We start from the raw sequence: 22065 nt of genomic DNA on the forward strand, positions 1-22065 counted from the left end.
AACTGTATTCCAGCCTGGGCAACATAGGGAGGCTCTATCTCTCTAAAAAAAACAATTAAAAATCAACAAACTGGAGGAGTACTACTAGCATTTAGTGGATAAAGACTAAATATCCTGCAATGCACAGGAGAGCCTCCTCCCAACCCTCCTCAAAACGAGGTCAAGAAACCTTGCTTCCAAGAGAGGCCTCTGGGAGGTAAGCCAGGGAGTTGTTTCACTTCCGGAGTACTTCAGAAATAGGAGGAGACAATTGAGAGCTCTGATGAGATGTTCTCCACAATTCCTTCTGGTCTTAATCTATGAAGAAACAGGATAGAGGCATATCTGACAGAAAAACTCTGATAGAACTTACCAATACAAATATTTGTTTAAAGCCGAAAACAGGTTAAGAGAAATGTAAACTTCTCTTTTGCCCTGTTTAACAGAGAACTAACTCCTCTATAGATATAAATAAGTCCTGAACACTGGTGCACCATTACCCTGGAGGTTCTGTTTTCTGAAGAGCTATGCCAGTGAGGCAACTCTAAGATAGAAAACTGATTCATCTAGTTAAAGCACAAAAGGGGAAACAGTACAGTTCAAAAGTAAGTTTCAAAAGTCCATCAAGATACGTCCCAATCTTCAACACTAGGAGCTATATCCAGAGTAAGTTACATTTTCTGTTTCCCTTACTTGCTTCTTTAATGTTACACTACCTATGTAATATAGTATCCATTCTTTAGTGTTATGAATATATTCCATCCTATTTTATCCAGTGATTCCCATTAATGGAAGATATGTTCTAGTAAAGAAGTGTTCCTTAGATTATGATAAAAACCATTACGAAGAAACAAACATCAATTAAGAGGAAAAATAACTGATAAAACATTAAAATGATGAATATGATTTAAAAGAGTAATAACTTAAAACTACAATGAATGCTGAAAATTTACAATCAAGGTACAGACAGGGCACAGTGGCTTACTCTTGTAATCCCAGTGCTTTGGGAGGCTGAGGTGGGCAGATCACAGATCACTTGAGGCCAGGAGTTCAAGATCAGCCTGGACAACATGGCAAAACATTGTCTCTATTAAAACACAATTAGCCAGGCATGGTGGTGCATGCCTGTAATCCCAACTACTTGGGAGGCTGAGGCACAAGAATCGCTTGAACCTGGGAGGTGGAGGTTGCAATGAGCGGAGATCACACCATGGCACTCCAGCCTGGGCAACAGAGTGACACTCTGTCTCAAAAAAATAAAAAATAATGAAAATAAAATGTAGTATATATACACAATGGAATATTATTCAGCCTTAAAAAAGAAAGAAATCCTGTCATTTGTAACAACAGGATGGACCTGGAAGACATTATGCTAAGTGAAATAAGCCAGACACAGAAGGATAAATACTACGTGATACTGTTAGGGTCACAGCAAGGCAAGCCCATAGACCCCCTCCCCATTCCCCTGCTAAGCTAAGCTCACAACGAAAACAGCCTCAAGCCTTGCAAACACGGCACCTGGGTTCCAGGATGTAGGATTAAGCAAAATGTTAGCACCTAAGAACCAAAATGTGGTTTCTCTTAGATTAGCACCAGGCTACCTGCAAACCTCCTATATAACCCCAATAGCCTGTAAGCCAGGCTGCTGTCTTCACTGCCTGTGGTAAGGCAGCCAGCCTAGCAGGTTGAAATAAAATAAACTTGATCCTGGGTCTGCCTCTCCATCCTTTCGGTCAACCTCACATTTTGGTGCCAAAACCTGGGACAGAAGTAGGTGCTAGCTGCTCTTTCTCTCTCTCTTTTCCTGCTCCCATGGCTAGCCCCCCATCACAAACCCCTTTCCAGGCCTAGGAGGGAAACCCCAGACCTCCATTGCCAACTGCGGTTATCATCCAAATCATCACCTCCCGGCCGGTAAGCTGAATAGAGATGTGCCTCCATCTGGGTTCCTCAACTGTTGTTTTCTGTCCAAAAGTCCCAGTACTGGGCTGGGCTGAAGACACCCTTCTGGCCCCAGGGGCCGGTGTCCTGTAGTCTTGGGATGCCTAATTCGACAGGTACATTCCAAATTCACTGTCTTAGGTGAAGGAAACAGGGCAAAGGACACTCTCTCCTGTCTTCCTTCTCCTCGGCAGCCTCCTCCTCTTCCGGCCTTTCAACATGGGGTCCAGACAGTCCATTCCATCTAAAACTATCCCCACCCCCGACTTAGGATGTCTCCTCCAAAATCTAGACACCTTTGGCCTCCGGTCTGAAGTCAGGCCAAAAAAACTAATTTTCTATTGCAATACAGCCTGGCCCCAATATAAATTACACAATGGTTCTCAGTAGGCTGATAATGGTATTTTCTTTCCTTTTTTTTTTTAATATATATTTTATTGCATTTTAGGTTTTGGGGTACATGTGAAGAACATGCAAGATTGCTGCATAGGTACATACGTGGCAATGTGGTTTGCTGCCTTCCTCCCCATCACTTATATCTGGCATTTCTCCCCATGTTATCCCTCCCCAACTCCCCACCCCCCGCCGTCCCTCCCCTAGTTCCCCCCTACAGACCCTAGTGTGTGATGCTCCCCTCCCTGTGTCCATGTGTTCTCATTGTTCATCACCCTCCTATGAGTGAGAACATGCGGTGTTTGATTTTCTGTTCTTGTGTCAGTTTGCTGAGAATGATGGTTTCCGGGTTCATCCAACAAACATATGAAAAAATGCTCATCATCACTGGTCATTAGAGATAATGGTATTTTCAATTTCAACATTCTCCAGGAGGGACCTTGACAATTTCTGCCACTGCGATGGTAAACGGTCTGAGGTTCCCTATGTTCAGGCTTTCTTTACCCTCTGCAACCCCTCCTCTCTCTGTCAGTCCTGCTCCACTTTCCAAATCCTCCTCACCCGCTCAAAGCCCACCTCAACCCCTCCCATGGCGCTGATGGATGATGCATTCTCTTTCAACCCAGCTGACTTCCCTCCTCTCCGCCAATGCCCAAGCCTCCATCAGGACACCCTGAACCTCCGCCTTACACCCCAGCTCCAACTATTCCCTTGTCCCCTCCCCTCTTCAATCCAATACCCAACTCTCAGCTTCCAACTCCAACTCCTCTCCATCTCCACCCCACACCCACTCTCGGACCCAGCATCCCCCACAGCCAGCTCCCTTACTCTCCCTTCGTGAAGTGGCAGAGATGGAAGGCAGAGTCCATGTTCATGTTCCCTTCTCTCTATCTGATCTCTCCCAAATTAAAAAGCACCTTGGGTCCCTCTTCTCCAAGCCAGACACTTACATCAAAGAATTTAAATATCTTACCCAGTCTTATAAACTTCCTGGCATAATCTCTATATTATCCTCTCCTCCACTCTCCTCCCCAAAGAGAAGGAAAGAGTGGCTTGCGGCACAGGCACATGCTGATGCCCTTCATCGACAGGACCCTACTAAACCTGTAGGGGCGGCTGCTGCCCCCGAGAGGAACTGGCCTGGGAATATTAGCCTACAGATCCTGGCTAGGCATCTTTTAACCATATAATTACTTGCTTTATTGCAGGTCTTAATAAAGCTGTAAATTTTGTTTAAAACTTAAAATTCCCCAAAAGGCAAAAATCCTGCCCAGTTATTTTCTGCCTTACAGAGGCCTTCCAAAAAATACACCCGTGCTAATCCTGCCCTCAAAAAGGCACCATAGTTCTTTTTTAATTTTTTTAGAGATGGGGTTTCACCATGTTGGTCAGGCTGGTCTTGAACTCCCGACCTCGTGATCTGCCCACCTCGGCCTCCCAAAGTGCTGGGATTACAGGCATGAGCCACTGTGTCCAGCCGAAAATGCACCATAGTTCTTAATACTCGTTTTATCTCCCAGTCTGTTCCAGACATCCGGCACAAACTTAAAAAGGCTAAAGATGGCCTTCAAATCCCACAATAAGGCCTCCTTAACCTGGCCTTCAAGGTCTTCAACAACAGGAATGAACAAAGTCAAACAGACAAGGTCCAAAGAGATGGTGCTAAGTACCAGCTTCTAGCAGCAGCCATTCACCAACCTAAACAGCCTGGCTATGGCGCCCAGGGGCACAAAAGACCCCGTAGCAGTTCACCTCCAAGGGCATGTTTCAAGTGTAACAAGGAGCTTTCCCAATGCTCCGCATTAGGTGCGGGCATGTCCCAATCCATGGGCGCCAAAGAGCCCTTGCCCCATCTGCCAGCAGACAGGCCACTGGAAATCTGACTGTCCTCTCAACAGGCAGACAGAAAAGCCTATACCTCCAACCTGCAACCCCATGACCAAAACAAAAGGTGAAGAATCACTTGCACTCCCACAGCTCCTTGGCTTAACCACTGAAAACTGACGGGGCCCAGGACCCCCGGCCCCATCCGCCATCACTGTATCGGAGCCCAGGGTAACTCTGTTAGTAGCAGGTAAGCCAATCTCTTTTTAATCAATATCAAGGCCACCTACTCGGCTTTACCTAAATTTTCAGGACCAACTCGTCCCTCACAGGCCTCAGCTGTGGAGGCTGATGGACTCATCTCACGTCCACAGGCCACCAGACCCCTTACTTGTTCCTTATTTAATACCGTTTTCTCACACTCTTTCCTTATTCCTCCCTGTCCTACCCCTGTTCTAGGCAGGAACCTGAATCACTCATGGTCTGCTTATTTACCAACTCCTCCAAGCTGCACACCTCCCAGCTAAGGCAGGAGTTATACACTGCCAAAAACACCAAACAGGAGCAAATAAAATCTGAAAAGTAAAGAGAAAGGCCAACAAGGCACAAAAAAGCCTCCTTTTCCTCTGCCCCTGCCCCTCTCCTCCTCATCACCCCCACAATCCAACCCCAGTATTCCCCCACCGAAAAAGCTTCCCTCAAGAGCAAACCAAAAAAAGTCTAACATCTCTTCACCAACCCTTCCGTAACGGTGCACGCCCCTGTAGCTTCTCCTTTGCCCTTACTTCTATTCCCTCCACCTATTTACCTCACTAAAAAACATAACCTCAAGCTGTCGTGTATGCTCTGTCACTTCCTCTCAAGGGGCCCTCCGCTCTCCTCCTATCCCTACACATCTCCCCATAGTACACAAAATAGTCAAAGTTCTCTCCTCTCTCCCCATTGCCACATGACAAAAGATCTTAACTCACCTTTTCCTTGCTCATCTGCAAGGAGAGTTGAAGTATCCACAGGACTCTATCAGCCACCCGATGAGCCCTCTAAAAAGGGCCACCTCTCCATACAACCCTATCAACTCCTTCCCCCAGATACAGACTCCAATTCTTCCTCAAGTTCCTAACTCTCTTAATAGCCCCACTGCCTCTGCTCTCTCACGGTCCCTTCTCACTTCCACAAGACTCAATCTCCCGGTCTCTCTCACTCCTTGTTTTGCACTCCGGCTCTACATTTGCTTCCTGTTGCTAAACATGTGTTTCCCTTTCCTCTACTGCCTACTCAGCCATCCCAATTTCTCAGCCCTGGGACTATATTCCCATTCGCTTCTCACACACCACCCAAAAGGGCTCTGCCTTTGTAGACAAATCCCTCACCCTCACTAGAAACTATCCCACTGCCTTCACCACCAGAGCTACCAAACTTCTCTCTGCATATACTGCCAATTACGACCACACAAAACTCCCTCACCCTGCTATCCAAAGTCCTATAACCCTCCACACCACAAAACTTGGCCAAGCCCCCTTATGTGTCACCTCTTCCAATGCACACATACACGTAGGCACCATCCCTCCCTCCACCTGAGGCTCAACTCAAACCATCTCCCATTCCTCTTTCCATATCTCACTCCAAGCAAACTATTCAGTTTCCCCTGAAGCTAACCGCCTCTTTATCCAACCCCTCTGCATTACCTCCTCTTCTGCCTCTCAAACATGGAAACCGCTTCCCCAGACAGGAGCTCTCAAAGGGGTCTCTCTCCCCTCCTTACTCTAGGTGACTAAAGCTGGACCAAGTCCCTCCAAACAAGGAGCCTACACACTCCAACACCTATTCTCACTCCACTTGTCTGTTTACATTAACACCGCAGGCATCCTCTTCCTCTGCGGATCCACAACCTACTTCTGTCTCCCTACCAACTGGACAGGTACTTACGCCCTAGTCTACCTTACCCCCAACATTAAGCTTGTCCCTTCAAACCATAAACTCCCTGTCCCTGCTACACTACACGCCCAAAAACAACAATACAGTTCATTCTCTTAGTAGCAACCCTTGGAATCACGACTAGTGTCAGGTTAAAAGAAGGAAGCCAAAAAACCTCATTATCATATTTCCAGTCACTCTTCCAAAACTTCCAATTGTCACACACACACACACACACACAAATAGCAAACTCACTCACCTCCAAAACCAACTAGACTCTTTAGCAGCAGTCACTCTACAAAAACTGCAGTGAGGAGGCCTAGACCTCCTCACTGCTGAAAAAAGGAAGCCTGTGACTCTTTTTAAATAAACAATGCTATTTCTACCTCAGTAAATCTAGGTTAGTACAATATACTATCAAAAGGCTCAAAGACCAAACCCCGCCCCCCTGCCAAAAAAAAAAAAACAATTCTCCTGCCCAGCCCTCCTGGCCCAGCTGGTCTCTCAGCTCCTGTGCCCCTTCGCTGCTTCCCCTGCTTAGTCCTGCTATAATTCTCCTCCTCTTTTTGGTCTTTGGCCCTTGCCTCTTACATCTTTTCACCCAGTTTTTGCAGAATCAATTACAAGCTTTTACCCATGACATAATACAAAACATAATGGTGTTCCAGGACTACCAAGTTGCAAGCCAGCCTCACCCCAACCAGTGTCCCTACTCAGCATGAAGCAGCTAGAAAAGAAAAACTGTGCCCCTTCTCCCTTTCTTTTATATATATATAAAACAAAAGGCTGGAATGTTAGGGTCACAGCAAGGCAAGCCCATAGGACCCCTCCCCGTTCTCCCCTGCTAAGCTAAGCTCACAACAAAAACAGCCTCAAGCCTTGCAAACAGGGCACCTGGGTTCTAGGATGTAGGATGGTGACCCAATTAAGCAGAATGTTAGCACCTGAGAACCAAAATGTGTTTTTTCTTAGACTAGCACCAGGCTACCTGCAAACCCCCTATATAATCCCCATAGTCTGTAAGCCAGGCTGCTGCCTTCACTGCCTGGGTGAGGCAGCCAGCCTGGCAGGTTGAAATAAACTTTCTAAACCTGACCCTGGATCTGCCTCTCCATCCTGTCAGTCAACCTCACATTTCTACGTGATACCACTTGTACGATTAATCTAAAATAGCTAAACGCATAGAAGCAAAGAACAGAATGGTGGTTGCCGGAGGCTGCAGGCAGAAAGAAACAGGGCAAAGAATACAAAGTTTCAGTTATACAGGATGAGTAATTCCTAGAGACCCACTGTACAACACAGTGCCTAGAGTTAACAATACTGTATTGTATATTTAACAATATGCTAAGAAGGTAGGTCTTATGTTAAGTGTTCTTACTGCTAATAATAATAAATAAGAAGGCAGGAGGAAACTTCGACGCGATGGGTAGGTTAATGGCACGGATTGTGGTGATGGTTTCACAGGGGTATACTTATCTCCAAATTCATCAAGTTGTATACATTAAATACATACAGCTTTTTGTACAAAAATAGTACAATGAACATCAGTATATCCTTCACTTAGATTCACCAGTTGTTTACATTTGGCTATATTTTCTTTCTCTCTGTTTTTACAGAACTACTTGAAAGTTACTTGCAACACATTATGAAATCATTTCTAAATATTTCAACATGCATCTCCTAAGAATAACGACTTATTCTATATAACCACTGTCATTGTTACCATACCCATTAAAATGAGTAATTATCTCAGTATTACCTAATATTCAGTCTATAGCCAAATTTCCTTAACTATCAAATTAGAAAAAAAAAGACCATATAGCTACTTAAAAATCCAGGATCCAACCAATGACCACACATTGAATTTGGCTGCCACTCTCTTTAATCTACTTAAATCCAGAACCAGTCCTCTAGTACTTTTTTTTTTTTTGGCCTTTTAGGATATTGACATATATGAAGCAGATATCGCCACATTTTTAAGCTTACCTCTGCTTCCATTTTCACTATTAGAAAAATGCCATAATCCTTCCTTTCTAAGTTTCTAGTACTCGCTCCCTCCCTCCCTACAGAGGTAGGCTCCTTTGGGGGCTGGGGAGAGAAAGGAGAGAAAGTCACTCATTTTCTTGTTTCTCAGGTCTCCATTCGTTTATTAACCTGTTGAAATCATATTTCTGCCCCCTCATTCCACCGATACTGCTTTCACTGAGGCCACAGATGGCTTTCTAAACACCAAGTTCGAAGGATTTTTTTTTTCAGTTATTACCTTATCTGACCTCTCTGCAGCAGCTGCTGTTGTCACCCCATTATCTATCTCCCTGAAGTATTCTCAAACCTTAACATAATTCTCTAGTCCTCTTCCCAAGTGCTGGTAACCACCACAGTTATCCTTGACCTTCTTATTCCCTCCAACACTTTGACCACCAGCTATTAGTGATTCCTAAATCTCTTCTCCATTCTAGAACTCTCTCCAGGGTTGCAGACTCATTTATCCAGCTGCCTACCAGACATGGCGATCCAAGTTTCCCATAGCTCCCTGTATGTAATGTGTCTATTACCGAATTTACTGTTTTTCCCCTTCAATCCATTCCTCCTACTGCACTCCTTTTCTTAATGGAAACACTAATCATCCAAATTTAAAAACTATTCCCCTCCCACCTCATTCTCACCAATGAAACTACCAGTAAGTCCTCTTGATTCAGCCTCCTATGTAATTCTCACATTCATCCCCTCCTCTCTACCTCTACAGTAACAGCACAGTTAAGGCCCTCAACATCTCTCCTATGGACCATCACAAAGATGTAGTTAATTTCTATACTTCCAGTTCTCTTCTTCCCCAATCCATCCTCTGCCTTGTCCAGTTTTTTATTTTTGTTTTTATTTTTTGAGACAGGGTCTCACTCTTCACCCAGGCTGGAGTGCAGTGACATGATCTCAACTCACTGCTTCAAGTGATACTCCCGACTTCAAGTGATACTCGTGCCTCAGCTTCCTAAGTAGCTGGGACTACAGGTGCACGCCACCACACCCAGCTAATTTTTGCATTTTTTGGTAGACACTGGGTTTCACCATGTTGGCCAGGCTGGACTCGAACTCCTGACCTCAGGTGATCTGCCCACCTTAGCCTCCCAAAGTGCTGGTATTACAGGCATGAGTCACCACACTTGGCCAACTATTTTTTTTTTGAAACACAAATTGGTTCATGTTAAGCACCTTCCAAGACTTCCCATCCTCTGCTGGAGCACTTTAGCATGGTGACTAAGAACACAGGTACTGGAGTTGGAAAAAGCTGGATGCAAATTCTAGATTTTTTCCACTTACTGTGCGGCCATGACACTACTTATCCTCTCTAAGACTTAGAGTTTTCATGTATAAAATGGGGATGATTTATGCCTACCCCACAATGTTTTTAAGAGAATTATAAAATGATGTAACACATTTATTCCAATAATCACACAAATTAAATACCTAATAACAATCATTTTAAGATAAAGTCCCAAGTCAAGCATGGTGGCTCATGCCTGTAATCCCAACACTGGGAGGCTGAGGTGGGAGGACTGCTGGAGCTCAGGAGGTCAAGACCAGACTGGGCAACATAGTAAGACCCTGTCTCTACAAAAAAAACAAAAAATAAAAATTGGCCAAGTATGTAGTGTACACCTGTAGTCCCAGCTACTTGGAAGGCAGAGGTGGGAGGGTAGCTTGAGCCCAGGATTCAAGGCTGCAGTGAACCATAATCGTGCCATTGCACTCCAACCTGGGTGATAGAGTGAGACCCTGTCTTTTTGCTTTTTTTTTTTTTCAAAGACAAAGTCCAAATTACTTACCATGGTCCTTTATGATCTGGTCACTGCCTACCTGTTCAGTTTCATTTCCCATTAATCCTTCCTCACATTCTACAGAGTCATACTGTTTCACATATTTTTGCTTTTGAATACACAAATAATTACCTTTGCCTAAAAAGCCTAGTCTCCAGTGCTTTGTCCAATAAGTGAACTCTTTAAGACTCTGACCTCAGTTTTTGTCCTATGAACCTCTATGGCTCATAGGACATCTATTTTCCTGTCTACCTCTCACCCTAAATAGTGCTTCTTGAAAGCAGAGATAAATGGAGAAAACACAAAAAACTAAGAAGAGCTGTGAGAATTCATCTCAGACATGGAATCAGATTAATGTTGAACAAATTTATAGAAAGGACCTGAAGTTATCATTCCAAACTAATTGAATGTAACTCATGGTTTATTCATTTTACGCTTTATTCTTTTATTCTTTTTTAAAAATGCAGAGGAAGCATCAATGTGATGAGTGTTTAACAGAGCAGGTTAGGAATCTAGCACTTGGACATTGTTTTTGGTGTGTGGAGTAGTTGTGGAGGAACAGGTATTCAAAGAAGGTCTTGAAAAATGTTTCAGTCCAAGGCAGAAAAGGTCTGATAGGGAATCAGGACCTCTTTCTGGTGGACAAGTTGGGCTATGTGAACCTTTAGTCAAAACTTCAATGCAGCAGAATTGAATTTAGTTATTATTTTAAAGGCACGTTGTTCCCTAGAGGGAAATTTTGACAACTCAAATTCAAATAAACGAATTTATTAAGGGAGAGACGTCTACAGAAGATTCCACAGTAACTACCAAATGAGCAATCAGAAAAGTCAGAATACTAAGCATCTGGAAGTAGTCTCTATTATAAGGTGACTGATGACTACTTTAAAAGAAACGTATTTGCGAATACTAAGGCTATGAGGGCTCTGAGACTAGAAAGTGTGGCCTGCACTTAACAGTCTTAAAGTACTATAAAACACGACACAGGTAAATTTCCTTCTACGAAGTGATTACAAACAACTATTTTATGTGTGTCAATAAACCAAGTCATATTTCTTTCTTAAATGCAGGAAGCCAGGTTTATCACATACCAAGTACACACTTAAAAAAATTATTGCCCCCTAACAATTATTAGAAAAAGATGTTTCAGAAGGGGGTGGGGAATCTATTCTCAATTTCTTAAAAATTCCATCAAAAGGGCAGAAATCTGGACTTCGTTAGCAACGCTCAAGTTTTGGACACTGCTGTGATGCCTGAGAAACAAGTTCAAGCAAGGTCGACCTCGTTTTGCTCTCCCTGGCGGAGTCAAGGAAAGTAACATATATCTTAAGAGAGTCAACCCCGGGGGAGCTGCCAAGGGATGCTGTCAATCTAAGAAACTGGAGAGGCTCAGAAAACGGATCAGCGCTGGGACAGAGAGAGGTAGCAGCGGCGAGGGGTGGCTGCACGAGGATGTTAGAGACGGGCGCGGCTGCGAGGCTGTCACAGGGCGGCCTCCCCCCACCCAGCCTCGGGCCCCAGTCACTCACATGCGGGGCCCGCGCCCCCTCGGGCTCCTCCCGCCTCGGGGACAGCTGCCGCCGGGCGAGGAGGATGGGCAACTTCCTGCTTCCGGGAGCGCGACCCGGAAGCAACCCGCAAGCTATGGGCAAGGCCTTGCTCCTCTAGAGTAGTTCCTCCTCTGGACTAGCGCTTCCGCCCAAAACAGAACAAGCAGTGTTGTGGAGAGCGCGGGAGCTCTCGCGATATCTGAAAACTGCAGGTTCTTGCTCCCCCTGGCGTCCTTCTGCCGCTCCGGCTCTTTCGCCTCAGTCCTAAATCCTCGTCTCCCTAATTTACCTGGACTGACTGACACAGATTTCATAGCTGAACTGATTCATTGAACAAGCATTTACTGAGTCCCTAATACGTGCCAGGCAGTGTGTTAGGCATGAAGGATGGGAGTAAAAGGGATACGTAAATGAAGAGCAGCCCCTTCCCTCAGAAGCTCCTACTCTTGAGTAAAAGACAATCAAACAAATCCCTCCAGTTTCTCAGCCCACTCATTACTGAGAGCTTACTCTGTTGATAAAAGAAAAACTGCAGCCAAATTAAGTTTAAAGTAGTTTAACTGAGCAATGAACGATTCGCGAATCCGGCAACCCCCAGAATCACAGCAGATTCACAGACTCTAGGGGTGCCTGCTGGTCAGAACAAATTTATAGACAAAAAAGGAAAAGTGAGGTACAGGAATCGGAAGTGAGGTTCAGAAACAGTGATATTGGTCACAGCTCGGTGTTTGCCTTATTTGAAGCAGTCTGAGCTTTCAGCAGGTTATGAGTGGTTGAAGTACAGCCGCTGGGATTGGCCACCACTCAGTTATTGTTACTGGTGTATACTATTAAGTTAGGTTTTCAATTTTGTCTATTAAGCTAGGTTACAGTCCATCCACAAGGAATCAAATATAGAAGGACAGAGTCCTTCTCAGGCCATATTTAGTTTGCCTTAACAATTTCCCGCGTTTGGTCATTTTCTCCATTTTGAGAAATTGACGAAAACTTTAGTCATTTATGTTACTATCACTGTTGTAAATGTATCTATATGGTTTTAAAACCCACTGGGAAACAGTAGAATAGTGGGTTTTGCAAGGAGATAATAAAGACCGAGTAGGGGGTACCTCTTTATGCTGGAACATCCTGTTTATGGGAGAAAAACAAAACCTGGTCTGTTCTAGCATGTATGTGTTTTTTTGAAGCCTTAGCTTGATTATGTCACATTTAGCATGAGTGATTCCATTTTAGTTTGGGTTGTTGGGGCCCAGTGCATGAGCTCAGTCCAAAATAATGGCCTCCCATAATTTTGTTTAAAAAAAGAATTACCTCCTTTTGGCCAGGTTCTTACTTAGATGACAGTGTGACCAGAACTTAGGGCCTTAGCGCCAGTCTCAGTTACCATCATTTTGGGTTTCCAGTCTCAGAATGTCATTGTTAGGTTACAGTGCCCTCATGGTCACACATTTCTTTCAGCTTTTGTAATTCCAGCTAAAGCGAGACCATTTGACATTCTAGAGATGGCTGCTTGAAAGCATTTAAAACTTTTGAGAAAATACAGTACACCAGGGAGACTATTATTATTATGATTATCAGGAGGATAACAGCAAGAGTTTGAAGTATGTTCCTTACCAGGGTCCCCATAAGCCAAACCACCTAAAATTAATTGGATTAAAGAACGAGCTAGATGAAGAGTCTACTTGCTTGACTAAGTGGTCTTTTCATTAATTCCCTACAACTGAATTTTTATTTATTTTTATTTTCATTTTATTTGCTTATTTTTGAAACAGAGTCTTGCTCTGTCACCCAGACTAGAGTACAGTGGCACGATCTCAGCTCACTGCAACCTCCATCTCCTGGGTTCAAGTGATTATCTGGCCTCAGCCTCCTGAGTAGCTGAGATTATAGGAACCTGCCACCATTCCAGGCTAATTTTTGAATTTTTAGTAGAGATGGGATTTTGCCATGTTGGCCAGGCTGGTCTCAACCTCCTGACCTCAGGGGATCCACCTGCCTCTGCCTCCCAAAGTGCTGGAGTTACAGATGTGAGCCATTGTGCCCGGCCAGAATTTTTTATAACTTACATTTGATGTGTTTCTCTATGGGCCACAGTGGCAGCAGCTGTGCAGGTACTTTTCTGTTTAGCCAATTCTATCATTTAGCATTATGTTCACAAATTTAAAGTCTGTTGCGTAACGATAGCCTTTAAAGTGGAATTTGCTGTAGAGCCTATTATGAGGGAGACATTTCAAATTATTGCCTCTTTTATTCTAAACCATGGAAAAAGGACCTAACAAATGATGTCCTTCTAGAAAAGTGAAGGCCTCTTGTCAATGTTCTCTTTAATCCATGATGTGGGTTAACAGGAGGTTTGACTGATTATGAGGCAACATATGTACCACTAAAATTTGTCACCTACATTGGGCCTTCATCTTTTATCTATTGAAGGATAAGGTTATTTATGTAAAAGGCTAGCTGCAAAATCCTTCACAAATAAAAGTATACCCTATAAGTGCACGTAATAGACCCCCTTTTAATTTCTATTGTTCATAGAGGCATAAACAAGGAAAAAATATTCAAAGAGTCTTGTGATATTAGCAGTTTTGATTCGTGATCTTGGGAAAAGCTGTTTACATCAAGGATGCCATCTTGTTCTGGGGAGAAACTTTTTGGTTAGTTTTACCTTAAGGGTTCCAGTGGGTGTACAGTTCCAGGAGTGTGGAGGGACCCTTCTCAGTTGTGAGATTATGAACCCAAGGTTTAAGGCTCCAAAGTTTTGCTGTAGTGTGGATAGCAAGGACAGTCTTTCTTTTCTCTGATGTTCTCAGAAGATCCAATCTTCAGGTTCTAGATTGTGAAGGGATTGTCCTCCGTGAATCTAAAAAGCTTTCTCTGCCTGGTGAAAATATACTATAATCTACTGTTATAACATCAGCCCTGTTTCACAGAAAACCTTTTATACAACCAGAAAACATGCATTGAAAATGACAATAAAATGAAATCCCTTTATAAATGTTTAAATGGCCCATCAGGGCTGGGTGCAGTGGCTCACGCCTGTAATCCTAGTACTTTGGGAGCCCGAGGTGGGTGGATCACCTGAGGTCAGGAGTTCAAGACCAGCCTGGCCATCATGGTGAAACCCCATCTTAAAAAAAAAAAAAGAAAAGAAAAAAAGATAAATGGCCCATCAGGCAACCAAATGCATCTGAAGCTTCGACTGTCTTTCCAGGAATATGAAAACAAACATCAGATTTTTTTTTAAACCAAAAAACATTTTTTCACTTAAAAAAGTATTTAGAACACATAAAACAAGGCAACATTTTTTTTTTTTCTCATCTTCTGGTATGGGATCTGTTGGTGGCTCCTCCACTGTTGCACTGTTGCTCTCCAAGCCAGTGTTAAATATGGAATGCTTCACGAATTTGCGTGTCATCCTTGCTCAGGGGCCATGCTAATCTTCTCTGTATCGTTCCAATTGTAGTATATGTGCTGCCAAAGCGAGCACCAAACATTGGATTTAAATTATTTCTGCAATTTATAAGTTACCACATCAATATATTCAATTTGGATTATTTTGTCTTTTCCAGAACCTTTAATAACAAAAGTTTTAAGGACTCAAGAAGGACAAGGTGGCTGTCCATGTTTAATGTTGGACTTATGTCCTTTTGAATACCAATTGTTTCTCCAATTTAGGTGCATAGCACTGATAACTAATGGGTTATCATAGGTAATTTGACTTAGACCATTCAAATTGTGTATTTAAACAATTTTAATATTGGCTGATTTAGCATGATAATCTAGAGCTTGATTTTGAAAGGTTTGTCAACTACCAAAGGTTTAAAACATTGGATATTACAACATAGAATCTTAGGTTACCATAAGTCATTCATGTAGCTGAAATGATAACTTAACAATTTTTAAAGGAAAAAACATTATTGTGATAGAGAGGAGATTCAGCTTTCTAAACAAGACACATTGAAGACAGCATGAGGCCAACTGTCTCCTTTTTTCCTCCCCCACCATTTTTTTTTTTTGTAGTTTACTTAAAAGGTAAATAAAAACCTTTTGTTATCTTTCAATATTAAATAAAAATCCTTTTTAAAAGAGAAAACCAAATTTTATGTTTCCATTAGTGTATTTTTAATGTTAAAGCTAGTTTTTAATAACATTTTATAAACCTATTAAGTTTTAATTAGTTTGACCATAAAGTAAGATTTTTATAAACCTTTTATAACTCTTCACTATTATTTTTCTCAGAGCAGAGCAATCTTCTAAGAAAACTCTGTTGTGCTTTTATTCCAACGTCTAATTTATAAGAAAAAAGTGAATAATGCCATTTTAACTTTAGCCAATATGTTCACACATAGAATCTCTTATAACTAATTTTTATAAACCTTCCACAACTTGTTCCAAACCTTTACTTTTATTTAATTTCAAACAATCCTTTAACCTTCTAACCTAGGCAAAAATTCACATTCCTGTATTTTCTTATAATCTCTTACAAAAAAACACATTTCATTTTCCTTACACACCTTGCCTGTAAACTTATTTTTTCAGTAGTCTCGATTACATATTACAAAGTTAACTCTTAGCAACTTTTTACTTCTGGTGAAAACCTTTGTAAGTAAGGGATTTTAATTATGTACTATGTGTGGAGCCCAGGACCCAGACAGAAATGCAGATAAGGTTTGACTCTTTCTAACATCTAACTCTAGGTATCCCAGGCCTTACCTAGCTGTAAATTAGCAGGCAGGCTGTACATTTAAGAGTCATAGTGGCATTTTATGAAGCATTTAGGAGGCCTAATCATCTTTAAATTGTACAACATTTCTGGCATAAATTCTTTTTCATAAATTATTTCACGACTTACACAGACTATATATGACATGTTTAGACTTTCTAACTTTCCCTAAACATCCTTCTTTTTAAACAACCAGTCATTTTACTTTTGGACAAGAATTTACCATACAACATCCTTTCTGATATAAAATCTATTTTCTTTATAACCTTTGCATAGCTAGGGGACATGACTAATTCCATATATCCCCAGGCCTTATTTAGAATGTAATGTCTCCAAAATTAATTGAACAATTTTCAAAAGTCAATGCAGTTTATGACCTTAAAGCATATAGCAAACCTAATATCTGACCTATATAATTTAGACAAAATGTCTTTATTTTATCAATAATCTTTAAAGCTGTTTTTATTTCCCAAAGATTACTAAAGTTACATGAACTAAAAGGTATTACAGTTTTCATTTTGCTTTCAAAATATTTGATTTAGGCGCTTATTTTTGTTTAAGCCAATTAATTAGAGCTCTTTTATATAAACATTACACACAACACTTATATAATTACACAGACAAACAGAAGAAGATTACTATAGTAGTTGTAAGAGTTTTCATTTGCCGGTTTTTAAGTTTCTTAATTGGTTACTGGCTTTATGATGGAGTCCTTGGATGAACAGGGCCAGGAAAAGGGTTTCTGGTGCCTCCTCTTTTTACCCTGGATTCCAGGCTGTTAGAGTGTGAATATCCACCTTTAATTAAACTGACTTTTAACCATAGCACTCTTAAAGTCCTTTTAAAATTTCTTATTACTGATTTTGCCTGAGCCAAATGGCTGGTGTTTCTGGCTTTTGAACTTTATCAAAAGTAACCTCCCAAGTGCTCAAGGAAGGAAACTTTAAGATAGTCTGTGGAGGAGAAGAGACTACATAAGGTTTTGCAACATTAAACCAGAAAAGACTTACTTCCTAATCAGGGAATGGAACTGGGACTGCCAATGTGAAAGGTCAGTGAACCACAGCACAGGGCAGTCTCTACTGCCCTTCCCAGAAGGAGTCTAGAATAGTTAACTTTGAGCTTGCAGAGGCTTTTAACTACTCAAGATAGATAATTTTTAGAGCTAACTATGACATAAACCCTAAAATTCCTGTTCACTGGAAGGCGGAGACCAAGAGAAAGTACTGCCACATGATTACAAGGTCAAGCTCCCAAGGACATAAAACAAGATGGAGACCCCATTCAGTTTTTTTGTTTGTTTCAGGGACCTGCAGGAAAGTTTGTTATTGACCAGCTTGTTAGGCCATCTTGAGCAGCAACCTTATGGGGTCCTAAGCCCATGTTTTATCCTAAGATACCCCTCAACTCAGAAAAACGAATTCATAGCACAAATACATCAGTTTAAGACTAGCCTCAGAATTTCCTTTTGTATTAATCAAAACTTTACAGAAGAGATAAATAAACAGTGATTTTTACCATTCATTCAACTATTTGCACAGAGAGAGAGAAGCCAAAAATCTGACTGGTAAGAAATTCTTATCCTTTTGTCAGCATGCCAGGCTTCCGGGTTCCCTTTTCCTGAGCGGCTCCAGTGACCCACCTTGCCGCACCATCGCACTGGGGGCAAAGCTGCATCATAAAGGAATTTTTTTTTTGTCCTGGCCAGAGCAAAATATGTGAGATAGAACATAGACATTAGCCACTCTGTTTAGCACCCAATATCAAATTGGCAAGGCTTAAATGTGTCCTCAGATGGGCCCCATCATCTTTAATCCAACCCCTGATTAGGAGTTTCAACATGTGATTTCTGGGCAAGACGGTTGCCCTAAGTAACAGAAAAGACAAAAAAGGGAAAGGAGAGAGAGAAAAGCATTGCCTGTGACAGGGCGAGGAAGGTGAAGTGCTCAGGGAAGCCAGAGAAAGACCCACCCATTGCAGCCACACTGAAAAGTTCAGGTGCCTGAAGCTGCTGTCATGAATGGGATTTTTTCAGCAGTCCCATCGGCTCTCAAGTGTCCCCTTTTGGGGGAGGAAAAAGCTCCCCATGTCCCACAGTCCTGTATATGCCTAGTCATCAGCAAGGCTGCAAGTCAGATTATTCCAAAGAGAATAACAGTTGACACCCTGTACTTCAATGCACTGTTGTTCATTTGGAACATTCCACCGTAAGTTATCTTTAGTAAGATTTTGCCATTTCTGTAAGACTTCACTGCCTCCCAGGCCTAATGTATAAGCCAGAAGGAACTCAGTTTTCCATACATTAAGGATTCCATTTTTACCTAAAATATTGGCTTTACTCTCAGGTTCTCTTCATTAACTTAGCCAATGATTTCTCTCCTACCTAAGCACACAAGAAAAGTGAAACAAAAAAGTAGAACACAAATATCCCTGTGAAATTTCAAAAGCCAAATTTTATAACCCCTGCAATATTACTGCTTACCACCAGTTCCCTTCTGACCCAGTCAAATGTAAGAAGCCTCTAACTGGATCTAAACCAGCTAGTTCCCAGATCAAATCCTTTCCTGGACCCATCAAGTTTCTGTCACGACTCCAAACCCAGTTTGGATCAGAAATTTGCTTAAAGAAACTCAGAGAGCTCAAAACACAAATCTATGGAGCTCCGAAATCCAAGAGGACACTCACCCATGCTCCCCAGCTTCTCTGAGAGATTAATGGACATGAGTGGGTCCTGCAGGTACCTTGTGTGTTCACTCAGCGCTCCTGGGGGTTGCTAGAAGCTCCACTTCAGATCCCGATCCTGACACCATCTGATAAATGAAAAATTTTGGCCAAATTAAGCTTAAACGAGTTTAATTGAGCAATGAACAATTCGTGGGTTTGGCAGCCCCCAGAACTGCAGCAGATTCACAGAGACTCCAGGGGTGACTTGTGGTCAGAAAACATTTATAGACAAAAAAAAGTAAAGTGATGTACACAATCAGCGAGATTGTTTACATCTCAGTGTTTACCTTATTTGAACCCAGTTTGAACATTCAGCAGTCTATGAGTTGTTGAAGTATGGCTGCTGGGATTGGCCAACATTCAGCTATTGCTACAGGTATATACTATTAAGTTAGATTTTCAAATTTTTCTATTAAGCTAGGTTACAGTTCATCCACAAGGACTCAAATACAGAAGTACGGAACACTTCTCAGGCCATATTTAGTTTGCTTTAACATTGTGACAGAATTTACTAAGCACTTTTGTTTCATGGAACTGCTTCATCAACCTTATGACATAAATAGCCCCATAACATCCTCATACAAACCAGACTGAAGATTATGAAGAGGTTAACTTGCTAAAGATTATACAGATAAGGAGTGGTGGGGTCAGCATTTGAACCCAGACTCCTTATCCTGCCCTGTGTATAGTGCCAAAGCCCTTAACTGCTTTCTACAAGAAATCTGCAAACAAAATACTACTGGGTTCAGACTAATGCTATAGCTACAGAGGTAGTGTGACAGTGATGTAAATGTATGAAACCAAGGAAACAGAATAGAGAGACCAAAACCAGAAAACAAGTATATGGACACTTGATTTATGATGAAGAGGTGCAACAGAGGAGTGAGGAAAGGGTAATGCTTTCAATCAATGGTGCTGGGTCAACTGTTTATCCATATAGAAAAAATGAAACTTGAGTCCTACCTCATGCAACACACCAAAATAAATTCCAGGTGCACTGCAGATTTATATGATTAAAAACAAAACAATTAATAGAGCTGCAATATTGAGATGTCCAATAGTGTCTGCCCAACATTGAGATGTTCTGTAAGACAGAAAATGCATATGTTGGACTACATTAAAATTAGAACCTGTCCAGTATTATTCTGTCCAGGATATATAAGGAATTTTACAAATAAGAAAACATAGTCAAATAGAAAAAATAGGTAGAAGATTTGAACACAAAAATATATCAAAAAGAGGATATCTAAATGACACACATATGCAAAAAGCATTCAACTTCATTAATCATTAGCTGTTAATGAAATTACTACTGAGATATTGTTATAAAGGCTTCAGAATTCCTTAAATGAGAAAGACTGGCAATACTAAGAGTTAGCTTGGAAGCAGAGCAACAGCAATTCTCACAGGCTGCTGGTGCACATGTAAATTGCTACAGCCACTTTGGAAAAACAGTCTGGTGTTAACTACTAAATTGTACATGTTACCTATGACACAGCAATTCTGCTACTAGGTACATACTCGCAAAAATTCATGCACAAGTGCACTAAGATACATATACTACATATACAAATATTCATAGCAGCACCATTATACATTGTGGTACGTTTGTGCAACAGAATACTACACAGCAAGGAAAAATGAAAAATGCCCACTACATACAACATGAATACATCTCACAAACATATTGTTAAGGAAAGGAAGCCAGGCACAAAAAAATACATACTTTATAACTTCATTTACATAAAATTCAAAAGCAGGGAAAACCGGTCTATGATATTAGAATGCAGAAAGTGGTTTATCCTTGGGGAGGACAGAACGGATAATGATTGGTAGGGGGGCTTCTGAGGAGTTGGAGACATTTTGTTTCTTTATTTGATTTGACCCCTCATGGCTTCTGGCTAACTCCAATTCATTTTCTGGATCTCCCCAGGCTATCACTCCAGGGAAAATTTCTGACTATCCAAACCTACTCTGGAGTAACCAGAGCTCAGAGTTCAGGGAATACTGCGTGCTTCTTCTCTTTTTTTTTTTTTTCTTTTGAGACAGAGTTTAGCTCTTGTCCAGGGTGGAGTGTGCAATGGCGATCTCTGCTCACTGCAACCTCCGCCTCCCAGGTTCAAGCAATTCTCCTGCCTCAGCCTCCCAAGTAGCTGGGATGACAGGCATGCACCACCATGTCCAGTTAATTTTGTATTTTTAATAGAGATGGGGTTTCACCATGTTGGTCAGGATGGTCTTGAACTCCTGACTTCAGGTAATCCGCCTGCCTCAGACTCCCAAAGTGCTGGGATTACAGGCGTGAGCCACTGTGCCCAACCTATTGTGTGCTTCTTATTACAGTCCTCATTCTACGATCCTATAGCTACGTATTTAGTTGTCCATCTGTCCTAGAATGTGAGTTTCTTTAGGGCAGGGCACTGTGTGTGTGAGATTCATTTCTGTCTCCTCAGTGCCAAGTGACTGACAGGAGCTGCAGTAAAAGATTTAGGAAGAAAGTGACCTTGGGGGTGGCTTTTCAATATTCAGACATTGGAGTTGGGGAGTGGCACATGCCTCCCAAAATATACAGTAAGGAACTGCACAAAGTCCAGAGAAAGGCAACTCAAATAACAAAAGACTAAACAGACCAAGGATTAAGACTTTTCCATCTAGCTCAAGGGCCACAAGGTGGACATGAACTTGAGACTGCAGGAGGTATAAAAAGTATACTTTACGTTAGCATTTGTCAGTTTAAAATGTAGTGTTCCGTTCATTATTCATTCAACAAAAGCTGAGCACCAGCTCAGCACAAAGATGAAGGAGGCCCAGCTCCTCTCTCAAGGAGCTGTCTAGTTTCTCTTTACAACCTCGTACATCATTATTCCTTGTTGACAATTAGGGACAGTTGCCCTGTCCTTAAGACCGCAAGTTCACCAGCTGTGGTACTTTAAGCAAGTCACTTAATCTGTAAGGCTCAGCTTCCTCAAAGTAAAATGGTAATGGTAATATCGAGCTTGTTGTTTTTAAGATTAAGAGTGAAAATACGCAATAAAGTGCTTAGCTTTCTGCCTGGCACATGGTAAACATTCAACCATCATTAAGTGGTGTGCAAAGCATTTACAGCATAAGTTTTGTCACTCTATTTCATTCTTGTCCTCCCTCCAAACCTCATAGCTCCTCTAATTTGCTTCTCTTCCTTGGGCCCTGCACAAACCCTCTTAAC

The 22065-nt window shown here is 41.8% G+C and overlaps 1 protein-coding gene and 1 non-coding gene across 12 annotated transcripts in view; both read right to left on the bottom strand.

Annotated features, from left to right (window-relative positions):
• CUNH6orf89 (chromosome unknown C6orf89 homolog) overlaps positions 1–22065 on the bottom strand; it is a 51238-nt gene that overhangs the window by 28506 nt on the left and 667 nt on the right. For 2 of the 11 annotated variants that reach the window (XM_012464304.2, XM_012464312.3), the window contains exon 1: positions 11396–11479. In XM_012464304.2, coding sequence (XP_012319727.1) covers positions 11396–11397 — 2 coding nt within the window. In that variant the 5' untranslated portion in view covers positions 11398–11479. Of the gene's footprint in view, positions 1–5108; positions 6506–11395; positions 11481–14078; positions 15139–18821; positions 18947–22065 lie in introns of those variants that run through there. The other 9 variants (XM_012464313.3, XM_012464309.3, XM_012464305.3 and 6 more) reach the window with 8 other exon arrangements.
• Positions 14794–14900, bottom strand: LOC135268483 (U6 spliceosomal RNA). Its single transcript, XR_010336799.1, has one exon. It is a non-coding gene; the product is annotated as a U6 spliceosomal RNA (small nuclear RNA).

Source organism: Aotus nancymaae, unplaced genomic scaffold (assembly GCF_030222135.1).
Source record: "Aotus nancymaae isolate 86718 unplaced genomic scaffold, 86718_ANA_hifiasm-v0.15.2.pri h1tg000040l, whole genome shotgun sequence".
NCBI classification, from domain to species: Eukaryota; Metazoa; Chordata; class Mammalia; order Primates; family Aotidae; genus Aotus; species Aotus nancymaae.